The 24,015-nt window shown below is 41.5% G+C and overlaps 1 protein-coding gene across 2 annotated transcripts in view; it reads right to left on the bottom strand.

The window, feature by feature from the left end:
• The window catches only part of LOC117523218 (E3 ubiquitin-protein ligase NEURL1-like), a 111,249-nt gene that overhangs the window by 61,440 nt on the left and 25,794 nt on the right, over positions 1–24,015 (bottom strand). For both annotated transcript variants that reach the window (XM_034184671.1, XM_034184672.1), the window contains exons 2-3: positions 22,100–22,338; positions 12,893–13,214 (exon numbers count right to left, since the gene is read on the bottom strand). In XM_034184671.1, the coding sequence (XP_034040562.1) occupies positions 12,893–13,214; positions 22,100–22,338 (561 nt within the window). The remainder of the gene's footprint in view (positions 1–12,892; positions 13,215–22,099; positions 22,339–24,015) is intronic.

The raw sequence follows: 24,015 nt of genomic DNA, 5'->3' as shown, positions 1-24,015 counted from the left end.
CCTTTATGAAGTCAACATTAGATAGGTGGGAGGTGAGCTTTTGGCTGCTCCTGTGTCCTTGGGATTGCCACAGTGGATGCAGGAGAGATCCACATTTGCATTTGGCACAATTTTTATGATGGATAGTCTTCATGATACAACACCACTTCTACGTGGAACTAGGTGTAAAGCTCATGGTGCTTCGAAGAAATCTCCCAGCCAAGAACTAATCACGGCATACATAATCACAGTATTCCACGCATTCTGGAGGATAAAAATAAATGTCATGTTTCCCCTTTTGTTGGTCTGTGATGAACAATGTTTACATTTTTCCATGGGAACACACAGATATCATAGATAGATAGATGGATACAGATGCCTTTTGAACAAGAGGTCGTGGGTTCAAACCTCAGGACACACATCCAGTAGGGGTCCCCAGGCTAGACCCACATGCTACTCCTCCAGCCTACCGCAAAATCATGAGCAAGAGACAAAAAAGCAAAGCCATACTGGCTCAGACGTTGCGCGGGTTAACAAGAGCCACAACAGTTGTTGAGGAACCAGGACACAATGATAGGAAATGGGCTACTGGAACAAGACGCACATGGCCAAAGACTGACAACTTGGAACTGATGGAATGCTACTATGGACAGCAGACCCAATGAGAGGTTACATGCAATGCATGTGGGAACTATGGGTGAACAGAAGACCAACATCCACACTGACCAAGAAGCACCTGGTAGCTCAGTGTTCTAACAACAGTAGAAGGAAGCTACTGTCGAAACTGGAGATCCAGAGGCTACAGCAGCACGGTACTATTAGAAGTCCCAAGTCCAGATGGGAGATGCCACCAAAGGTGGTTGAGAACAACAGGGCTAAGGTCCTATGGGTCTTCAAATTCCAGATAGACAAGCAGCTGATGGCCGACTAATCAGACATAGTAGTGGATGACAGGAGATTAAAAACCGCAGTTGTGATCAATGTGGCAATCCCAGAAAGAAGGAGCACAAGAAAATGGAGAACTACCAAGGGCTGAAGGAGCAACTGGAGCAGATGTATAAGGTAAAGTCCAAAGTGGTCCCAGTGGTCATAGGAACATTAGGAGCTGTAACCCCCAAATTGGAAGAGTGGCTCCAGCAGATTCCAGACACAACATCAGAGGTCTCTGTCCAGAAGAGTGCAGTCCTAGGAACAGCTACAATACTGCGCCAAACCCTCAAACCCATATATATATATATATATATATATATATATATATATATATATATATATATATATATATATATATATATAATATGGTGAAAAGTTCATTATGGGAAGGGAACATGAATATCTTTTTGGTTCCAGGAATCTTTCAAATTTACCAGGTGGTGGAGATATGTGCTAAAGACTACTTTTCTCTTTTAGTTTTACTTGATACTGAAGTCAATAGTTTTATGTATTATTCTCAAAGAAACCAACATTACGGTTCAAGCTCATATCTACACTTCACAGCAACACTTAGGGCTCCATTTCCAAAATACAACTGATGCTGCTAACGCTGCTGTAATTTCTATCTGGCCAGATCATATGATAAATTTCACAACAGGTGAAATTTGGTGGAATTTATCAGATAGCATAGCATTCATTTCAGACGCTAGTATAAGCATCATTAAGTCTAAAAACTCAGCCTTCTGAATGTGCCAGCTCTCAACACCAGACTTTGATGTGTCTGCCCAGATTTCAGAAAAAAACCCTCTCAGAGAATAGACATGGGGTAGATATGCATCTGCTGAATGTGGGTTGAACACGTTTACACTTATTTAGATTGTTGGACATGTTCCAAAACCATGGTGACACCACCCACACAGTCCTGAGGTCAGTGTCATTTTGGCTTTGGTTTTGAGTTAAAAGTACTGTTTGCGTAATGGTGGCAGTGAAAGTGTCAATCTTCTAGAAACATTCACATTCATATCGCTGAGTCCCCTGAGACTGGGGGACACCTGGACAGAGCTTAGGAAGTCACGAGGTTGCTCAGCAGAGTTGGTGATGTCAATATTTCTGCAGGAGAAGGAATGTCCAACTCTGGTGCTTCCTGTCTCATTGTGTGAACGTGAGACTTGTACGCTAACTAGTGGCCAAAGGTGACAAATGGATGTCTTTGGTACCAAGTCTCTTCAGAGGATCCTTGGGTACCATCGGAATGACTGTGTCCAATGAGCGGTTATTTAGGTAAACTCAGATGAGGAATATCACTTGCATGGAGAGGGGGCATGAACTGTGACATTGTGGCACATTTCTCTGGGAATGATCTGGCAAGTAGGTGACTCAAGGTGGAGAACCCCAATCGTGGGAGAAGGTCAAGGGGATGCCCACATTTCACCTGATAAATTATAGATGGTTACTTTCGAGAAGTGCAGATGGACCGGACATCCACCTAGGTGGTTACCATCCAGAATCCAAGGTAGCTCCATGGTGTGGTGGATATAACCACACATGGCACCAACGCATGCTTCAAGACTTTACAATACAACAGGCGGTTGTATGGTGGCTTTGATGGGCACCAGACTTGCAGATTAGAACTGAAAGATAAAATATGTTGAGAGAGAATAAAGAAGCATCTGCTTCAGCTACACTTGTGCAAAATCTTTTCTGCGGGGTCATGTTATGAGTTTTAGAACATAAACGCTTCTAACAATCGAGAAGGACAGTTTACTGATTTGATATATTTCTGTGAGGAAGCCGTCTCTCTCACTGACAACCATAACCAGAGGTGGGAGTAAGTCACCATCAAGTCATGAATCATCAAGTCTCAAGTCAAAATGACCACCAAGTGTTTGACAGCTGACTTGAGACTTGACTTGGGACTTACCAATTCATGACTTGAGAGTCACTTGATGGTGACTTAATCCCATCTCCGACCACACCCATTATGAATCCAGCAATCGTGCATCCACTAACCATCCAGCAGGTGATATACACATCTATGGGATATTACACAGGCAAAACAGTTTGTGGATTGCTCTGGAGTGGAAGTGTTTGATCCAGCCAACAGGTGGAACAATGCTGGACCTTCAAGATGCAACTACAGTAGTGTTCAGAATAGTAGTAGTGCTATGTGAATAAAAAAATTAATCCAGGTTTTGAGTATATTTCTTATTGTTACATGGGAAACAAGGTACCAGTAGATTCAGTAGATTCTCACAAATCCAAATTAGCAATCCTGTGAATCACTAAACTAGTATTTAGTTGTATGAGGTCTGGAGAAAAGTATCCGACCTTATTATTTTTTAAAAAACCATATGGATTTTTACATCAGCCAAGCTTGAACCCTCGTGGGCATGCAAGAGTTTTTTCACGCCTGTCGGTGACGTCATTTGCCTGTGAGCACGCCTTGTGGAAGGAGTGGTCCAGCCCCCTCGTCGGAATTCCTTTGTCTGAGAAGTTGCTGAGAGACTGGTGCTGTGCTTGATCAAAATTTTTTCAAAAACTGTGCGGCACATCCAAGTGGACATCATTCGAGAAATTTTAACGGCTGATGAGAGATTTTGGATTGTTTCTATCGCTGTAAGGACTTCCCATGGAGCGGGACATCGCGCAGCGCTCCGAGGCGACGTCGTCATCCTGTTTCAAGCTGAAAACCTCCAAATTGAAGCCTCTGTTGACCCAGGACGTCGTGAGAGAACAGAGAACTTTCAGAATAGAGCATTTTATCCGGACATTCCACTGTTAAAGGAGATTTTTTTTAATGAAAGACATGTGGACGGATTGGCGCGTTGGCTCGCAGCCGGCGCGGTGCACCCGCCACAGGAAAAACACCTCCGTTGGAAGCCTTAAGGACAAGTTGGAACATGCCCTGCTGTTAAACAATTTCTCAGCTACTCACTCAACTGAAAGCCACCAAAAGCCGCCTGGATTTTACAAATGGTTATCAACACAAGATGTTTTTCCTGTGGCGGGCGCGCCGCGCCAGCTGCGAGCCAACGTGCCAATCCGTCCGCACGTCTTTCATTAAAAAAATCTCCTTTAACAGTGGAATGTCCGGATAAACTGCTGATTCTGACCTCTTCTGAAAGTTCTCTGTTCTCTCACGACGTCCTGGGTCAACAGAGGCTTAAATTTGGAGGTTTTCAGCTTGAAACAGGATGACGACGTCGCCTCGGAGCGCTGCGCGACGTCCCGCGCCGTGGGAAGTCCTTACAGCGATAGAAACAATCCAAAATCTCTCATCAGCCGTTAAAATTTACACCGAAACCCAGCTGAATTTCTCGAATGATGTCCACTCGGATGTGCCTCACAGTTTTGGAAAAAATTTTGATCAAGCACAGCGCCAGTCTCTCAGCAACTTCTCAGACAATGAAAATCTGACGAGGGGGCTGGACCACTCCTCCCACAAGGCGTGCTCACAGGCAAATGACATCACCGACAGGCGTGAAAAAACTCACGCATGCGCACGACGGTTCAAGCTTGGCTGATGTAATCACACGTGATTCAAATCCATATAGTTTTTAAAAAAAATAAAACTGTCAGTTTCTTTTCTAATAGACCTCGTATAACCACAGTTTTTCATCATTCTTCACATCTGCGAGGCATTAATTTTGTTGGTCTGGAACCAAGATTTGCTCGTTTACTAGTGTGCTTGGGGTCATTGTCTTGTTGAAACACCCAATTCAAGGGCATGTCCTCTTCAGCATAAGGCAACATGACCTCTTCAAGAATTTTGACATATCCAAACTGATCCATGATACCTGGTATGCATTATATAGGCCCAACACCATAGTAGGAGAAACATGCCCATATCATGATGCTTGCACCACCACGCTTCACTGTCTTCACTGTGAATTGTGGCTTGAATTCAGAGTTTGGGGGTCGTCTCACAAACTGTCTGCGGCCCTTGGACCAAAAAAGAACAATTTTACTCTCATCAGTCTACAAAATATTCCTCCATTTCTCTTTAGGCCAGTTGATGTGTTCTTTGGCAAATTGTAACCTCTTCTGCACATGTCTTTTATTTAACAGAGGGACTTTGTGGGGGATTCTTACAAATAAATTAGCTTCACACAGGCGTCTTCTAACTGTCACAGCACTTACAGGTAACTCCAGACTGTCTTTGATCATCCTGGAGCTGATCAATGGGTGAGCCTTTGCCATTCTGGTTATTCTTCATCCTTTTGATGGTTGTTTTCTGTTTTCTTTTGTCCATTTTAAAAGCATTGAACAGCTTATAATTTTTGCACCTGCATATAAGTTTTCCCCTCTCCAATCAACTTTTTAATCAAACTACACTGTTCTTCTATGTCTTGAACGTCCCATTTTCCTCAGGCTTTCAAAGATAAAAACATGTTCAACAGGTGCTGGCTTCATCCTTACATAGGGGACACCTGATTCACACCTGTTTGTTCCACAAAACTGACGAACTCACTGACTGAATGACACACTACTACAACCCCTGGCAAAAATTATGGAATCACCGGCCTCGGAGGATGTTCATTCAGTTGTTTAATTTTGTAGAAAAAAAAGCAATCACACACATGACACAAAACTAAGTCATTTCAAATGGCATCTTTCTGGCTTTAAGAAACACTATAAGAAATCAAGAAAAAAAGATTGTGGCAGTCAGTAACGGTTACTTTTTTAGACCAAGCAGAGGAAAAAAATATGGACTCACTCAATTCTGAGGAAAAAATTATGGAATCACCCTGTAAATTTTCATTCTCAAAACTAACACCTGCATCATATCAGATCTGCTCATTCGTCTGCATCTAAAAAGGAGTGATCACACCTTGGAGAGCTGTTGCACCAAGTGGACTGATATGAATCATGGCTCCAAAACGAGAGATGTCAGTTGAAACAAAGGAGAGGATTATCAAACTCTTAAAAGAGAGTAAACATCACGCAATGTTTCAAAGATGTTGGTTGTTCACAGTCAGCTGTGTCTAAACTCAGGACCAAACACAAAAAACATGGGAAGGTTGTTAAAGGCAAACATACTGGTAGACCAAGGAAGACATCAAAGCGTCAAGACAGAAAACTTAAAGCAATATGTCTCAAAAATCCAAAAATGCACAACAAAACAATGAGGAACGAATGGGAGGAAACTGGAGTCAACGTCTATGACTGAACTGTAAGAAACCGCCTAAGGAAATGGGATTTACATACAGAAAAGCTAAACGAAAGCCATCATTAACACCTAACAGAATAAACAAGGTTACAATGGGCTAAGGAAAAGTAATCGTGGACTGTGGATGACTGGATGAAAGTGATATTCAGTGATGAATCTCAAATCTGCATTGGCAAGGTGATGATGCTGGAACTTTGTTTGGTGCCGTTCCAATGAGATTTATAAAGATGATTGCCTGAAGAGAACATCTAAATTTCCACAGTCATTGATGATATGGGGCTGCATGTCAGGTAAAGGCACTGGGGAGATGGCTGTCATTACCTCATCAATAAATGCACAAGTTTACGTTGATATTTTGGACAATTGAAAGGATGTTTGGGGATGATGAAATCATTTTCAAGATGATAATGCATCTTGCCATAGAGCAAAAACTGTGAAAACGTTCCTTGCAAAAAGACACAAAGGATCAATGTCATGGCATAGGGTCAATGTCAACGAGCAGATCTGATTTGATGCAGGTTTTAGTTTGGGGGATGGAAATTTACAGGGTGATTCCATAATTTATTCCTCAGAATTGAGTGATTCCATATTTTTTTCCTCTGCTTGGTCTAAAAAAGTAACCGTACTGACTGTCACAATCTTTTTTCTTGATTTCTTATAGTGTTTCTTAAAGCCAGAAAGTTGCCATTTGAAATGACTTTAGTTTTGTGTCATGTGTGTGATTTGCTTTTTTCCACAAAATTAAACATCCTCCGAGGCCGGTGATTCCATAATTTTTTGCCAGGGGTTGTATTATTGTGAACACTCCCTTTTCTACTTTTTTTTTTACTAATAGCCCAATTTCATAGCCTTAAGAGTGTGCATATCATGAATGCTTGGTCTTGTTGGATTTGTGAGAATCTACTGAATCTACTGGTACCTTGTTCCCATGTAACAATAAGAAATATACTCAAAACGTGGATTAATCTTTTTAGTCACATAGCGCTACTATTATTCTGAACACTACTGCAGCCTCTCAACGAGTGACGCTTTCAGGCTATAGGCAAAAGCTGATGGAGTGCTCCTTTAGCTGACAGACTCTTCTGCTTAACCCATCCTTGTGTTGATCAATATGATTAACATGGGGGAACCAGGTTTGATTTACCGCTGCCGTCTTCATGACACACTGTAATATTACACAAGATGAACAATACACAAGTGGAAACGTGGCTCTTATCAGTCACATGCATAAACATTCAAACCACTTTCCCTAAAAAGCCCATTTAATCTACAGAACCAATTTGAAAGTGATTGCAGATGCAGACTTGCAGCCAAAGAGTGAGACATTCCTTTGTTTCAACTGTCTAGTGAAAAAAAAAAATACCCCAAGATATGACCAGTGCTGATGTCATCCCTCCTGTTATCTGTCCTCTCGCAGTGGCCAGTGCACGGCACTTGTTGTTCAACAAGAGCTGTGTGCGGCTCGGCACCACAAGGCCAGTGAACCCCAGATAGTAGCACTCTGCTACTGGATAGCAAACACAAGATAGTGCAGTTCTCGCTGTCAACCACACCGAGAGAAATGAGGTTAAATGGCGTTATCATGACAATATGGGAGCTTCTTCTATTTTTATTACCCGCGCTGACAGCTGCTATTCTTTGTAGAAAGTCAGTGCAATTCTTGGAAACGGTTATAAATAATTACAGAGGATTCTCCAAGGATTCTTGTTAGGGGTGTGCGTCGCTCCCTCATAAAAGGATATGATTCGGCTCTAGACACAAGGGCTATGATACGATTCGGTGCAACGCGATGCAGTCCAATACAATTCTTTGTTTAATGTAGACACTCATTTTCCATGATAAATTAGAACAAGCCAACAGTGGCATAACTTACCTTCAAATACATATTTCATGAATAATGAGGGTCCTTCTTCAGGTTTTTACTACTTTGATGCAGCACAATAGGCTCTGCCTCTGCTTGCTTTTTGTTGTTGTTAGCATAGCATAAATTTCCTGTTCTGAAACGGTATGATAACATTAAAAAACTGTAAACCAAATGTAAAGTTCAAATGGGAACTCTTGGACAAGCCGAGTGTATTAATGTGACCACTCTTGCAAAAACTTTGTGTCCACCTTTTCAACTTTCACAAGAGTTTGAAGATGTGGACACAGCAGTGAAACAAGATTAATTCAACCAATTTATAACATGTATAAAAATAAAAATGAGAAAGAGCCATCGACCAGTTCCTATTACATTTAGATCGATTTAGATGGATGTATCGATACACACTGCATCCACAAAGTATTCACAGTGCTTCACTTTTTCCACATTTTATTATGTTACAGCCTTATTCCAAAAAGATGAAATAAATTTTTGGTGGATTTGAACTTCTTCCATTTAAGAATGATGGAGGCCACTGTGCTCATTGGGACATTCAAAGAAGCAGAAATGTTTCTGTATCCTTCCCCAGATTTGTGCCTCAAGACAATCCTGTCTTGGAGGTCTACAGACAATTCCTTTGACTTCATGCTTGGTTTGTGCCCTGACATACACTGTCAACTGTGGGACCTTATACGAGGTCTGTCAATAAAGTATAGGTCCTTTTTACAGAGCTTTAATTCATTTGAAATCTTGACTCTTAGTCTTGTCCATCCAAATTGGAAGTCCCAAAAACTTGTTTTATTTGTTATTATCTATCGTCCACCTGGTCGTTACTGTGAGTTTCTCTGTGAATTTTCAGACCTTTTGTCTGACTTAGTGCTTAGCTCAGATAAGATAATTATAGTGGGTGATTTTAACATCCACACAGATGCTGAGAATGACAGCCTCAACACTGCATTTAATCTATTATTAGACTCTATTGGCTTGGCTCAAAATGTAAATGAGTCCACCCACCACTTTAATCATATCTTAGATCTTGTTCTGACTTATGGTATGGAAATAGAAGACTTAACAGTATTCCCTGAAAACTCCCTTCTGTTGATCATTTCTTAATAACATTTTACATTTACTCTGATGGACCTACCCAGCAGTGGGGAATAAGTTTCATTACACTAGAAGTCTTTCAGAAGCGCTGTAACTAGGTTTAAGGATATGATTCCTTCTTTATGTTCTCTAATGCCATATACCAACACAGTGCAGAGTAGCTACCTAAACTTTGTAAGTGAGATAGAGTATCTCGTCAATAGTTTTACATCCTCATTGAAGACAACTTTGGATGCTGTAGCTCCTCTGAAAAACAGAGCTTTAAATCAGAAGTGCCTGACTCCATGGTATAACTCACAAACTCGTAGCTTAAAGCAGATAACCCGTAAGTTGGAGAGGAAATGGCGTCTCACTGATTTAGAAGATCTTCACTTAGCCTGGAAAAAGAGGTCTTTGCTCTATAAAAAAGCCTCCGTAAAGCTAGGACATCTTTCTACTCATCACTAATTGAAGAAAATAAGAACCCAGGTTTCTTTTCAGCACTGTAGCCAGGCTGACAAAGAGTCAGAGCTCTATTGAGCTGAGTATTCCATTAACTTTAACTAGTAATGACTTCATGACTTTCTTTGCTAACAAAATTTTAACTATTAGAGAAAAAATTACTCATAACCATCCCAAAGACGTATCGTTATCTTTGGCTGCTTTCAGTGATGCCGGTATTGGTTAGACTCTTTCTCTCCGATTGTCCTGTCTGAGTTATTTTCATTAGTTACTTCATCCAAACCATCAACATGTTATTAGACCCCATTCCTACCAGGCTGCTCAAGGAAGCCCTACCATTATTTATGCTTCGATCTTAAATATGATCAATCTATCTTTGTTAGTTGGCTATGTACCACAGGCTTTTAAGGTGGCAGTAATTAAACCATTACTTAAAAGCCATCACTTGACCCAGCTATCTTAGCTATTATAGGTCAATCTCAAACCTTCCTTTTCTCTCAAAAATTCTTGAAAGGGTAGTTGTAAAACAGCTAACTGATCATCTGCAGAGGAATGGTCTATTTGAAGAGTTTCAGTCGGTTTTAGAATTCATCATAGTACAGAACACGCATTAGTGAAGGTTGCAAATGATCTTCTTACTGGCCTCGGACAGTGGACTCATCTCTGTGCTTGTTCTGTTAGACCTCAGTGCTGCTTTTGATACTGTTGACCATAACATTTTATTACAGAGATTAGAGCATGCCATAGGTATTAAAGGCACTGCGCTGCGGTGGTTTGAATCATATTTGTCTAATAGATTACAATTTGTTCATGTAAATGGGGAATCTTCTTCACAGACTAAAGTTAATTATGGAGTTCCACAAGGTTCTGTGCTAGGACCAATTTTATTCACTTTATACATGCTTCCCTTAGGCAGTATTATTAGACGGTATTGCTTAAGTTTTTCATTGTTACGCAGATGATACCCAGCTTTATCTATCCATGAAGCCAGAGGACACACACCAATTAGCTAAACTGCAGGATTGTCTTACAGACATAAAGACATGGATGACCTCTAATTTCCTGCTTTTAAACTCAGATAAAACTGAAGTTATTGTACTTGGCCCCACAAATCTTAGAAACATGTTGTCTAACCAGATCCTTACTCTGGATGGCATTACCCTGACCTCTAGTAATACTGTGAGAAATCTTGGAGTCATTTTTGATCAGGATATGTCATTCAAAGCGCATATTAAACAAATATGTAGGACTGCTTTTTTGCAATTAGAAAGGTCTTGTCTCAGAGTGATGCTGAAAAACTAATTCATGCATTTATTTCCTCTAGGCTGGACTATTGTAATTTATTATTATCAGGTTGTCCTAAAAGTTCCCTAAAAAGCCTTCAGTTAATTCAAAATGCTGCAGCTAGAGTACTAATGGGGACTAGAAGGAGAGAGCATATCTCACCCATATTGGCCTCTCTTCATTGGCTTCCTGTTAATTCTAGAATAGAATTTAAAATTCTTCTTCTTACTTATAAGGTTTTGAATAACCAGGTCCCATCTTATCTTAGGGACCTCGTAGTACCATATCACCCCAATAGAGCACTTCGCTCTCAGACTGCAGGCTTACTTGTAGTTCCTAGGGTTTGTAAGAGTAGAATGGGAGGCAGAGCCTTCATCTTTCAGGCTCCTCTCCTGTGGAACCAGCTCCCAATTCAGATCAGGGAGATGGACACCCTCTCTACTTTTAAGATTAGGCTTAAAACTTTCCTTTTTGCTAAAGCTTATAGTTAGGGCTGGATCAGGTGACCCTGAACCATCCCTTAGTTATGCTGCTATAGACGTAGACTGCTGGGGGGTTCCCATGATGCACTGTTTCTTTCTCTTTTTGCTCTGTATGCACCACTCTGCATTTAATCATTAGTGATCGATCTCTGCTCCCCTCCCCAGCATGTCTTTTTCCTGGTTCTCTCCCTCAGCCCCAACCAGTCCCAGCAGAAGACTGCCCCTCCCTGAGCCTGGTTCTGCTGGAGGTTTCTTCCTGTTAAAAGGGAGTTTTTCCTTCCCACTGTAGCCAAGTGCTTGCTCACAGGGGGTCATACAAATGGTTATCAACACGGAGGTGTTTTTCCTGTGGCGGAGCATCGTGGCGGCTGCGAGCCGACGCTGCAATCCGTCCGCACGTCTTTCATTAAAAAAATCTCCTTTAACAGTGGAATATCCGGATAAAATGCTGAAACCAACTTCTCCTGAAACTTCTCTGTTCTCTCACGATGTCCTGGATCAATAGAGCCTGAAACCAGCTGAATTTTTCGAACCATGTCCACTTCGATGTGTCTCACAGGTTTTGAAAAAACTTTGATCAAACAAAGCGCCAGTCTCTCAGTAACTTCTCAGACAAAGGAATTCCGACGAGGGGCTGGACGACTCCTCCCACAAGGAGTGCTCACAGGTGAATGACGTCACTGACAGGCGTGGAAAAACTCACGCATGCGCATGAGGGTTCAAGCATGTCTGACGTAAAAACATATGAATGAAATCCATATAATTTTGAAAAAAATAAAAAGGACCTATACTTTATTGACAGACCTCGTATGTAGACACGTGTGTGCTTTTCCAAATCATGTCCAATCAACTGAATTTACCCAGGAGGACTCCAACTGTGTTGTAGAAACATCTAAAGCACAATCAGTGGAAACAGGATGCACCTGAACTCAATTTTGAGCTTCATGGCAAAGGCTGTGAATACTTACGTTCATGTGATTTTTTTTATTTTTAATAAATTTACAAAAATCTAAAGAAAAAAAAAACCTTTTTCACATTGTCATTATGGGGTACCGTGTATAGCATTTTGAGGAAAACAATGAATTTAATCCATTTTGGAAATCAGCTGTAACATAAGAAAATGTGGGAAAAGTGAAGCACTGCGAATAATTCCGGATGTACTGTAGTCGTACCGATAATTTTAAAACAAATTTCTAACAGCCCATTGTTACACCTCTAATTCTTGTTCATCCAGTTTGTATAGTTTTGTACCGAAGGCAGCTGGTGAAGTGAAAACTTAATTGTGAGGGACCTTCTTGCTTTGACTTAAATTTTTTTCTAATGAGCCTTTAGATGGCAAACATGTTAGAATGTATTTTCAGATCCCCTTTAGGGGAGTTGCTTTGATTCTAATGACCGCGGTAACTATACAATCTTGCTAATCTCCCACCATCTTTTTCCACTGAGCTATTATGGCGGGTGTGGCAGCAGCCAAGCAGCTGTACGTAGCTTCACCTTCAAACCACAAATGCTTTGTAGTAGAAAGACATTATCCGGGGGGGTGGGGGGTGGGGGTGTTAGAAACTCCATATGAATACAAAATACAAAGAGTCGCGCCTTTTTTTTTTTTTGGAAAGACATACTTCGGAATACATGACTCACCAAGCAGCTGGATGCCTCTGGTGAGGCCGTAGACATCAATGAGAGCCCAGAGAGGTTCAGACATGTGGACACCGCTGAAGAAGAGTATCGGGCTTGAGTTGTTGATCCGGTAGAACACTCTGCCTTTCTTGTCCACCCAGAAGGCGATGATGTTCCCCTCATTGGACAGCTCCTCCGGTAGCGCCTTTGCCCAGAAACCGCTTTGGGAGACCAGGTCGGGGCAGGCATACTTCGGCAAACTGTCTGGGTTGATTCTGGAAGGGTCTTTAGACGTAAAACCAAGACGCAGTGCGCCGCTCCAGCAGCACTGCTTTTTAGTGATCTGAAGAGGACAAAATTTTAATTAAAATCATGATTAATTTGAATTTTAATGACATCTGTACAGTTTATTGAGATTGCTTACTATACCACAAAAACAACATATTGACTTTAAAATATTTCCCACCTTTGTACAGTAGTGTTCAGAATAATAGTAGTGCTATGTGACTAAAAAGATTAATCCAGGTTTTGAGTATATTTCTTATTGTTACATGGGAAGAAGCCGTCATGTCATCCGAAGAGAAAGCAGAGACTGGGGACTCAGAGGCGGACTCATCCATTACCCAGGCTGAAGTCAGCGAGGTGGTTAGAAAGCTCCTCGGTGGCAAGGCTCCTGGGGTGGATGAAATCTGTCCTGAGTACCTTAAGTCTCTGGATGTTGTGGGACTGTCTTGGCTGACACGCCTCTGCAACATCGTGTGGCGATCGGGGACAGTGCCTTTGGATTGGCAGACCGGGGTGGTGGTCCCTCTGTTTAAGAAGGGGGACCAGAGGGTGTGTTCCAACTATAGGGGGATCACACCTCTCAGCCTCCCTGGTAAGGTCTATTACAGAGTACTGGAGAGGAGAATTCGACCGATGGTCAAACCTCAGATTCAGGAGGAGCAGTGTGGTTTTCGTCCTGGTCGCGGCACACTGGACCAGCTCTACACGCTCCAAGTGGAGGAGTTTAAGTATCTCGGGGTCTTGTTCACAAGTGAGGGACGGAAGGAGTGTGAGATTGATAGACGGATCGGTGCAGCATCTGCAGTGATGCGGTCGCTGTATCGGACCGTCATGGTGAAGAGAGAGCTGAGTAGGGAGGCAAAGCTCTCGATTTACCGATCGATCTACGTTCCGAACCTCACCTATGGTCATGGGATTTGGCTCATGACCGAAAGAACGAGATCGCGAGTACAAGCGGCCGAGATGAGTTTCCTCCGCAGGGTGGCTGGGCGCTCCCTTAGAGATAGGGTGAGGAGCTCGGTCACTCGGGAGGAGCTCGGAGTCGAGCCGCTGCTCCTCCACGTCGAAAGGAGTCAGTTGAGGTGGCTCGGGCATCTTTTCCGGATGCCCCCTGGACGCCTCGCTGGAGAGGTGTTCCAGGCACGTCCCATTGGGAGGAGGCCCCGGGGAAGACCCAGGACATGCTGGAGGGACTACATCTCTTGGCTGGCTTGGGAACGCCTTGACGTTCCCCCGGAGGAGCTGGGGGAGGTGTGTGTGGATCGGGAGGTCTGGGCGGCTTTGCTTGAGCTGCTGCCCCCGCGACCCGACTCCAGATAAAGCGGAAGAAAATGGATGGATGGATAGATGTTACATGGGAAACAAGGTACCAGTAGATTCAGTAGATTCTCACAAATCCAACAAGACCAAACATTCATGATATGCACACTCTTAAGGCTATGAAATTGGGCTATTAGTAAAAAAAAGGAGAAAAGGGGGTGTTCACAATAATAGTAGCATCTGCTGTTGACGCTACAAACTCAAAACTATTATGTTCAAACTGCTTTTTTAGCAATCCTGTGAATTACTAAACTAGTATTTAGTTGTATAACCACAGTTTTTCATGATTTCTTCACACCTGCGAGGCATTCATTTTGTTGGTTTGGAACCAAGTTTTTGCTTGTTTACTAGTGTGCTTGGGGTCATTGTCTTGTTGAAACACCCATTTCAAGGGCATGTCCTCTTCAGCATAAGGCAACATGACCTCTTCAAGTATTTTGACATATCCAAACTGATCCATGATACCTGGTATGCGATATATAGGCCCATAGTTGTTGGGAAAGTGTCAGTACACGGACCCACAACAGGGGGCGCAAATGAACGGACAATGGAGAAAGTCAAATAACAAGGCTTTACTGTTGTGAACGTGCACAACGAATACAACCAATCACGAAATGGACAACAGTCAATTCACAAAAGTGTCGTGTGGGCAGGCTCGAAGATAGGAGACGCCTCTCCAAGGTAAGACCCGAACCACACGGCTTCCTCTGCCACAGGACCCCGGAAATACTGGAGCCGCCAAGTCCCGAACTCCCAGGTGGCCACTGCCTCCGCGTGTCGGACCTGGTACTGCTGGCGAGGAACAAAGAACAGTTAGATGGGGGCGCGTTTGCACCCAAGACTCCGAACAGCAGGGAAGTTACCTCCACCTCTCGTTGGAACAGTACTCCACAAGCTATACACTAATCCAAAAGGATACACTCCGTCAGCTTTGATACGTTACCTCGTAGGTAGAAACGATATCTCGGCAATGAGGTGGAGGTGCCGTCCTGCTGATATACCCCACAGATGATTGCCGTCAGCTGTCTCAGGTGATGGGTGACAGCTGTCACCGTAGCTGCTCACGTGAAGCGGCGGCGCCCTCTGGTGCCTGGAGCCCGCACTCCAGGCAGGGCGCCCTCTGGTGGTGGTGGGCCAGCAGTACCTCCTCTTCAGCGGCCCACACAACAATAGTAGGAGAAACATGCCCATATCATGATGCTTGCACCACCATGCTTCACTGTCTTCGCTGTGAACTGTGGCTTGAATTCAGAGTTTGGGGATCGTCTCACAAACTGTCTGCGGCCCTTGGGCCCAAAAAAAAAAAAAAAACAAAACAATTTTACTCTCATCAGTCTACAAACTATTCCTCCATTTCTCTTTAGGCCAGTTGATGTGTTCTTTGGCAAAATGTAACCTCTTCTGCACGTCTTTTATTTAACAGAGGGACTTTGTGGGGGATTCTTGCAAATAAATTAGCTTCACACAGGCGTCTTCTAACTGTCACAGCACTTACAGGTAACTCCAGACTGTCTTTGATCATCCTGGAGCTGATCAATGGGTGAGCCTTTGCCATTCTGGTTATTCTTCTATCCATTTTGATGGTTGTTTTCCGTTTTCTTCCATGCGTGTCTGATGTTTTTGTTCATTTTAAAGCACTGGAGATCATTGTAGATGAACAGCCTATAATTCTTTGCACTTGCGTGTAAGTTTTCCCCTCTCCAATCAACTTTTTAATCAAACTACGCTGTTCTTCTGAACAATGTCTTGAACGTCCCATTTTCCTCAGACTTTCAAAGAGAAAAGCATGTTCAACAGGTGCTGGCTTCATCCTTAAATAGGGGACACCTGATTCACACCTGTTTGTTCCACAAAATTGACGAACTCACTGACTGAATGCCACACTACTATTATTGTGAACACCCCCTTTTCTACTTTTTTTTTTTTACTAATAGCCCAATTTCATAGCCTTAAGAGTGAGCATATCATGAATGCTTGGTCTTGTTGGATTTGTGAGAATCTACTGGTACCTTGTTTCCCATGTAACAATAAGAAATATACTCAAAACCTGGATTAATCTTTTTAGTCACATAGCACTACTATTATTCTGAACACTACTGTATGTTTATCACCTGCCAACATTTTTTTTTTAACTCCAAGCCCCTATTTACATTGTATTTACTGTGCAAGATAACATGGCAAAGTTTGCCCTATGCTCTCACTTTCGAGACTTAGATGGTCTGATAGGTGAAGTGGAAACTTGGTCTAAGCCGCTGTTTTGGCCCACACAGAAGCAGAGAAAAAAAAAAAGAGGAGAAAAGAAGGATGAAAAGGGAGAGAGAGGAAAGACTGGGAAAAGACGAGAAAATCACCCAGTCACAACTGCTGCACCCCAAGTTCAAACTACTTAATACACATGGATTGATGTAATCTGCCGATATAAGCACTTAAAGCAGTGTGCTCAAGACCAGAGAATTCTCTGATTCCACGTCAGACAAGAAAAAAAAAAAAATCACAATGTCCCATAGGCAAAGTCCTTAATCCCCAAGATGCTCTTGGTGCACAGTTGAGCGCCTTGTATGGCAGCGCCCTGATATCAGTACGACTGAGTGTTTGTGTCTTGGGTGAATGTAAGCCATCCTTGTAAAGCATTTTGAGCACCACTATGGAAATGCAGCCCATTTACTGCTTTTGAAACACTGCAAAAACTGATATCTAAGAAAGTAAAAAAAGAGAGACTTGTTTAAAGAAAATTTGAGTTAATTTTTGTCAAAATAGAAAAATAATCTTTTCAAGCATTTTTTACAGAAGAAAAAATGTCTTATTTTGGGAAAAATGTAGGTCACTTTTCTTCACAAGTTTTTCCAGCTAATATCAAGCTGCATTTAACCAATAACAAGGAAAGGTAAAGGATTACAAATCATCAAAGCAAGGAACAAGATTGTTTTCCTTATTTTAAAACAGTGGCTAATCTTAAAATAAGAATTCTGTCTAGTTTTAAGGCACATTTTGATTATTCAGTGCTTAGACATTTGCTAGTTTTTAGAATTCTAACCAAGTGATTTTTTTTCTTACCCCATTGGCAGATTTTTTTGCTTAATACAAGACAATTTGTCTAGATTTAGATCATTTGTCTTATTTTAAGAGGGACAGTTTTTGCAGTGAAAAAACTGGTTGAAATTAAATGGCAGAAACAGTTTTAAATGAGTGGCTTCATCACTAATGCTTAAAAGGATACCAAAATGAAAAAAAAAAAAAAAATGTTTAAATAGTCTGTGTTGCAACAAAGAAAGGAATGTTTTCATACTGTAATACTGCACACACACCCACACACACTGCAGGCTCCATATGGAGGGAGACAAAGAACAAGACAGACAAATTGCTTTGAGAGGGGGTAAAGAAAAATAGGTGACGTCCGTCCATTTAATAGCAGCAAGCTTCTCCCTTTTCCCCCCACTCACGGTCACCACAGCAGACTTGAAACAGAATTGCACATTGATTTAGCACAAGTTTTACCCTTCCTGATGCAATTACACATGACACAGAGAATAGTCATGGGTAGACTTGAACTGGGAAGCTTCCACATCCAAAGACATACAGGTTAGGTGGATTGGAAACTTTAAAATGTCTGTAGGTGTGCATGTGAGTGTGAATGTGTTTGTTTGTCTATATGTGGCCTTGCGACAGACTGGCGTCCTGTCCAGGGTGTACCCCGCCTCACGCCATATGACAGCTGAGCCCTGTGTTAATTGGAGTAAGTGGATGAAGGTCAGTGAGTGAGTTCTTAAATATATATAAATATATTTGTTATAATCACAGCAAATACATTTGCCCATAACCTGTTGAATCCTTGTCTTTCTTTTGAGCAGTTATTGGGAAAATAGTGAGAAGCATGTTTCAAAGTCCTTATAAATGATATTTAATCCCATTGCTGTTCATAATTGGTAAATGCTGTCATTGTGTCACAGCACTGTATTAGCAAAGTTGGTCTTTAAATAATATGTTGTATAACTGACTTAGCACTATTGTATCTTGGTGTTAGGTGCGGTGTCAAGGCAAATCTTGGAGTCATTTTTGATCAGGATATGTCATTCAAAGCGCATATTAAACAAATATGTAAGACTGCTTTTTTGCATTTACGCAATATCTCTAAAATTAGAAAGGTCTTGTCTCAGAGTGATGCTGAAAAACTAATTCATGCATTTATTTCCTCTAGGCTGGACTATTGTAATTCATTATTATCAGGTTGTCCTAAAAGTTCCCTGAAAAGCCTTCAGTTAATTCAAAATGCTGCAGCTAGAGTACTGACGGGGACTAGAAGGAGAGAGCATATCTCACCCATATTGGCCTCTCTTCATTGGCTTCCTGTTAATTCTAGAATAGAATTTAAAATTCTTCTTCTTACTTATAAGGTTTTGAATAATCAGGTCCCTTCTTATCTTAGGGACCTCATAGTACCATATCACCCCAATAGAGCGCTTCGCTTTCAGACTGCAGGCTTACTTGTAGTTCCTAGGGTTTGTAAGAGTAGAATGGGAGGCAAAGCCTTCAGCTTTCAGGCTCCTCTCCTGTGGAACCAGCTCCCAATTCAGATCAGGGAGTCAGACACCCTCTCTACTTTTAAGATTAGGCTTAAAACTTTCCTTTTTGCTAAAGCTTATAGTTAGGGCTGGATCAGGTGACCCTGAACCATCCCTTAGTTATGCTGCTACAGACTTAGACTGCTGGGGCGTTCCCATAATGCACAGAGTGTTTCTTTCTTTTTTTGCTCTGTATGCACCACTCTGCATTTAATCATTAGTGATTGATCTCTGCTCCCCTCCACAGCATGTCTTTTTCCTGGTTCTCTCCCTCAGCCCCAACCAGTCCCAGCAGAAGACTGCCCCTCCCTGAGCCTGGTTCTGCTGGAGGTTTCTTCCTGTTAAAAGGGAGTTTTTCCTTCCCACTGTTGCCAAGTGCTTGCTCACAGGGGGTCGTTTTGACAATTGGGGTTTTTACGTAATTATTGTATGGCCTTGCCTTACAATATAAAGCGCCTTGGGGCAACTGTTTGTTGTGATTTGGCGCTATATAAATAAAATTGATTGGGATTGATTGGGATTGATAGCGCGCCTAATGTTAGCATGAGATGAACTCTAAAATTATGGAAAAGGTGGTTTAACGGCAGCTTGTGGACCACCTTACTGAAAGTAATCTTTCTGAGCCACTGCACTCTGCTTTTAGAAAACATCATTCCAGAGACGGCTCTCACTAAAATGGTGAAAGATCTTCTGCTTGCAATGGATTCGGACACCACTACGGTTCTGGTGCTGTTAGATCTCAGTGCTGTGTTTGATACTGTGGATCATCATATTCTACTTGATAGGTTGGAGAATCATTTTGGGATTACTGGGAGTGCCCTTGCATGATTGACGTCATACCTGACCAGTCGTTCTCACTGTGTTTTGTACAATAACACTACCTCAAACCTTAGTGACATGAAAGTTGGGGTTCCACAGGGGTCCATCTTAGGTCACCTGCTTTATTTCCCCTTTATACAGCACCCCTTGGGAACATACTGTGGCATTTTGGAATTACCTTTCACTGCTATGCTGATGATACACAGTTATACATGCCGATAACTGCTGGTAATCTCATCCACATAAAATCCTTAGAAGATTGCCTTGCATCAGTGAAAAGCTGGATGTCTTGCAATTTCCTACATTTAAACTCTGATAAGACTGAAATGATGGTTCTTGGTCCAGTAAGACATCGGCATCTATTTGACCAGCTAACGCTTAGCCTAGACTTGTGTGTCATACATCACACTGACTAAGTGAAGAACCTTGGGGTAATTTTTTATCCTACATTGTCCTTTGACCTCCACATTACGAGAACTGTTTTCTTCCACTTGCGAAATATAGCTAAGACTCGTCTCATCCTGTCTATGGCTGATGCTGAGACCCTGATTCATGTATTTATCTCTTCTAGATTGGACTACTGCAATGTTCTATTTTCTGGTTTATCGCAGTCCAGCATTAGGGGTCTCCAACTGGTTCAAAATGCTGCTGCCAGACTTTTGACAGAAAACAATGTTTGACCACATTACACCCATTTTGGCATCCCTTCACTGGCTTCCTGTCCCAGTGATATCAGATTTTAAGGTTCTGCTACAAACCTATTAAAACTGTTCACGGACTGGCACATCCCTACTTAGCTGACCTTATTAAACCCTACGCACCTGCCCGGGCTCTGCGTTCTCAGGGTGCAGAACTACTTTGTGTCGCTAGGGTGAATAAGAAGTCTGCGAGTCATAGAGCTTTCTCTTATCGTGCCCCTGTTCTATGGAATGATTTCCCTGTGTCAATAAAACAGATTCTGTAGAGACTTTCAAGTCCAAACTTAAGACACACTTATTTTCCCTTTCGTATGGCTAGCATACTGGCATAGTATGTTACTATGCTTTCTACCCTTTTAAATTAATTTTATTAGTAAACGGAGCGGGCTGCGGCCTCAACTTTATCTAAAGTCTGGGTGTTTTAGTGAAGTTCAGGGCTAGTGGTCGGTGATCACCTTTGTATTTCTTCTGCTTTTCTTGTTGCTTAATGCTGACAAATTATACTGTACTTGTTGTCTTTCTGATGCCTGATTCTGTTCTCTCTGTTTGAGCCAAGCAGAGGGTCACCCCTTTGAATCTGGCCTGCTTGAGGTTTCTTCCTCACATTATGAGAGGGAGTTTTTCCTTACTATGTTTGTCTGTGTGCTTGATCTAGGGGTTGGTAAGGTTAGACCTTACTTGTGTGAAGTGCTTTGAGGCAACTTTGTTGTGATTTGGCACTACAATAAATGAAAATAAATTGAAATTGAAAACTGAGTACTTCCATTGTAACCAAATTTATTATGCATTTAAAAATACACATATACTTACATATGCACCCGCTAACATAAATACATACATGCTAAAAATAGCCTGTTAGTGATACTAATAGAAAATTCAACAGCATCACATAACATAATGACAGGCCAACTTTAGCATCAAAACTCACTAATGGGCTAACGTTAGCATGAGCTGATTTGCCTACATTGTGAGCAATGGGTTGTTTAACGTGCTTTAAGGAAAGAAAAAAAAAACAACACAAAACAAAACATACAGTGCTTTGGGTTACAATTTTGCTTAGAAAAATCTTACTGCAAATGTTAAGGTAATTTTACATGCCTGCAAAACTGACCATGTGTAGTTCATGGGTTTTTCACCAAATAGACTCACAAAGTAACATATAACAAAGATTTGGGCCTTGGAGAATTACAGTATAGATTATTATTAATATCACTGATTCATAACATTGGAGGTTGATATACAGTATTTGAACTTCAAAGTAATAATCAAGGTTTTCTATTTTTAATAGGAGTAGTGGCAAACACCTCTCAAGCTTTTGGTCAGTTTCACATTTCACAGATACCAAGCCTTTCCAATAAATCACACTTTTACTGTTAATTTTCTCAGTTGACAAATCCATTTCACTTTTCTGTTCCAACTCCTACTTGTATTCTTTCTTTTTGATGCCTCTTGGCTCATGGGAATCTGTGCCATTAATACCTTATCTAACAGTCTCTTCTGGTACTGGGCCTATTCCCTCACAATGAACGCACTCGCATGGCATTTACCTTCAGTCGCACTTGCTCATACATAGCGATAGGTCTGTTGCTGAAGGTGATGGCATTACAGAAGCTGGACTGTCTTTTGACAGTCCTCTGGGACATGTCCATGACGATCTGCGAGCCCTTTGTGCTGGGGTGGAAGAGCAGAGGGAATGAGGACAAGCCACCGCCGCATGGCTGAATGAATCGTGTGGGCTTATGGTGGCATCCGTGGGATGTGACTGGAAAAGGCCCATTCAGGGAATCTGAGGAGATATTAAAAAAAAAAAGACACACGTGATAAATGAGTTTGTGGTGAGCTGAAAATACATTCCAAAAGAATGTGTTGTGATGCACTTGAAAATAGCTTTGCTTGTTTGCAGCATTTCTTTTGCTTCAGGTTTCGTTTTGGAAAGCAGTTGGAAAAACTTGTGATACGCATTAGTTCAGGCCGAGGTGAAGCTCTGTGGCAAATTTGGAAGAGGTCTATCCATTTGAGGAAAAAGTATTTTCATTTATTCATTTTTGGTTTAAAGGATTCTGATCATTTTGCAACTAAACATAACTGAGGTGAAACTATATGTAAAAATGTCAAAGAAATGTGTGAAACATCAGCAAAGTAAGACTTCAAAAACTCTACATCCATTAAAGGGCAACTGAGCTTTATTTGAACCCCAACAACTCTTTGGATTGTTGAAGTTTAACAATAAAACTGTTTGTTTGTTTGGTCCTCCAACAGTGGCTAAAATGTACTTTTCTCTTGGTTCAGTTTACGTTCACATTGAAATATTGCTAAAATGAAATCATGTCATTAAATGTAACGTGAGCAGCACACTGTCATTGGTCTGAAGTACTGTGTTGCTGTTCTGTGGTATATATACACTCGCATCACGTTCAGTGTCAGGAACTGCCGAAGCAGATGGTTAATTCTATGGTAAAGGAATTACAATGACAGAACAATCTGGCCATGTTTTAACTCACCATTAGAAGTTTGTTGAGATTACAATTCCACAGAGGTGGGACAAAATCATTCTCAAGTCATCAATCTGAAAGTCCCAAGTCAAGTCTCATAGTGCAGCAGATAAGTGAAACAATCATGCAAATGGTGATAAAAGCATTAAATTTAGCAGAAATACTCCTCAGACAATCCTCTTTTGAAAAAAACGATTGGCCACTTGACTTTTCAATCGGTGGTCAGGTAGGGGTCAACTGAAGAAATGCTCCAATCACATAAAAAAATATTCCACATTATTTGCCTGATCATAAAGATTCCAAAAAGGTATAGTGTGGACTATCTGTGACTGAATTCTATGGAGTTACGGGATAAAAACAGCAAGAATGGTAACAAAGGTCAGTGTCATTTTGTACAGGGGTCAAACGTTAAAGTTGCTCCAATTTTGGTAAAAAAATGATGCAAATTACTGGTTGAGCTAATGGGATTAATAAATGGAAAAGTGTTGACAGTGTTGAATGTTTGGTCTCCAAAGTAAATGTCAAACAAGGTCTACGTCTATTGGATTCTATGACATGTGACATATGTTATCCCGTAACGTGATAAGTAAGGATGATACATGGTTCAAACTATTCTTTTTTAAAACCGTGTTAACTCAACTAGTAATTTGCATCACTTTTTACCAAAATTGGAGCAACTTTAACTTTTGACCCCTGTAGCCAATCGGTTTTTTCAAAAGAGGATTGTCTGAGGAATATTTCTGCCGAATTTGATGCTTTTATCACCATTTGCAGGATTCCCCTTATTCTTTTATCCGCTGCACTATCAAGTAAGCTTTGCAAACTATCAAGTCAGCTTTGCAAACTATCAAGTCAGCTTTGCAAACAATTGGTGGTCATTATGACTTGAGACTTGACTTGGCACTTGCTGATTCATGACTTTATGGCGACTTCGTCCCACTGCTGCAATTCCATTACTATAGAATTTCCCA

Source organism: Thalassophryne amazonica, chromosome 13 (assembly GCF_902500255.1).
Source record: "Thalassophryne amazonica chromosome 13, fThaAma1.1, whole genome shotgun sequence".
Lineage (NCBI taxonomy): Eukaryota > Metazoa > Chordata > Actinopteri > Batrachoidiformes > Batrachoididae > Thalassophryne > Thalassophryne amazonica.
This window is presented reverse-complemented; position numbering and strand designations above follow the sequence as displayed.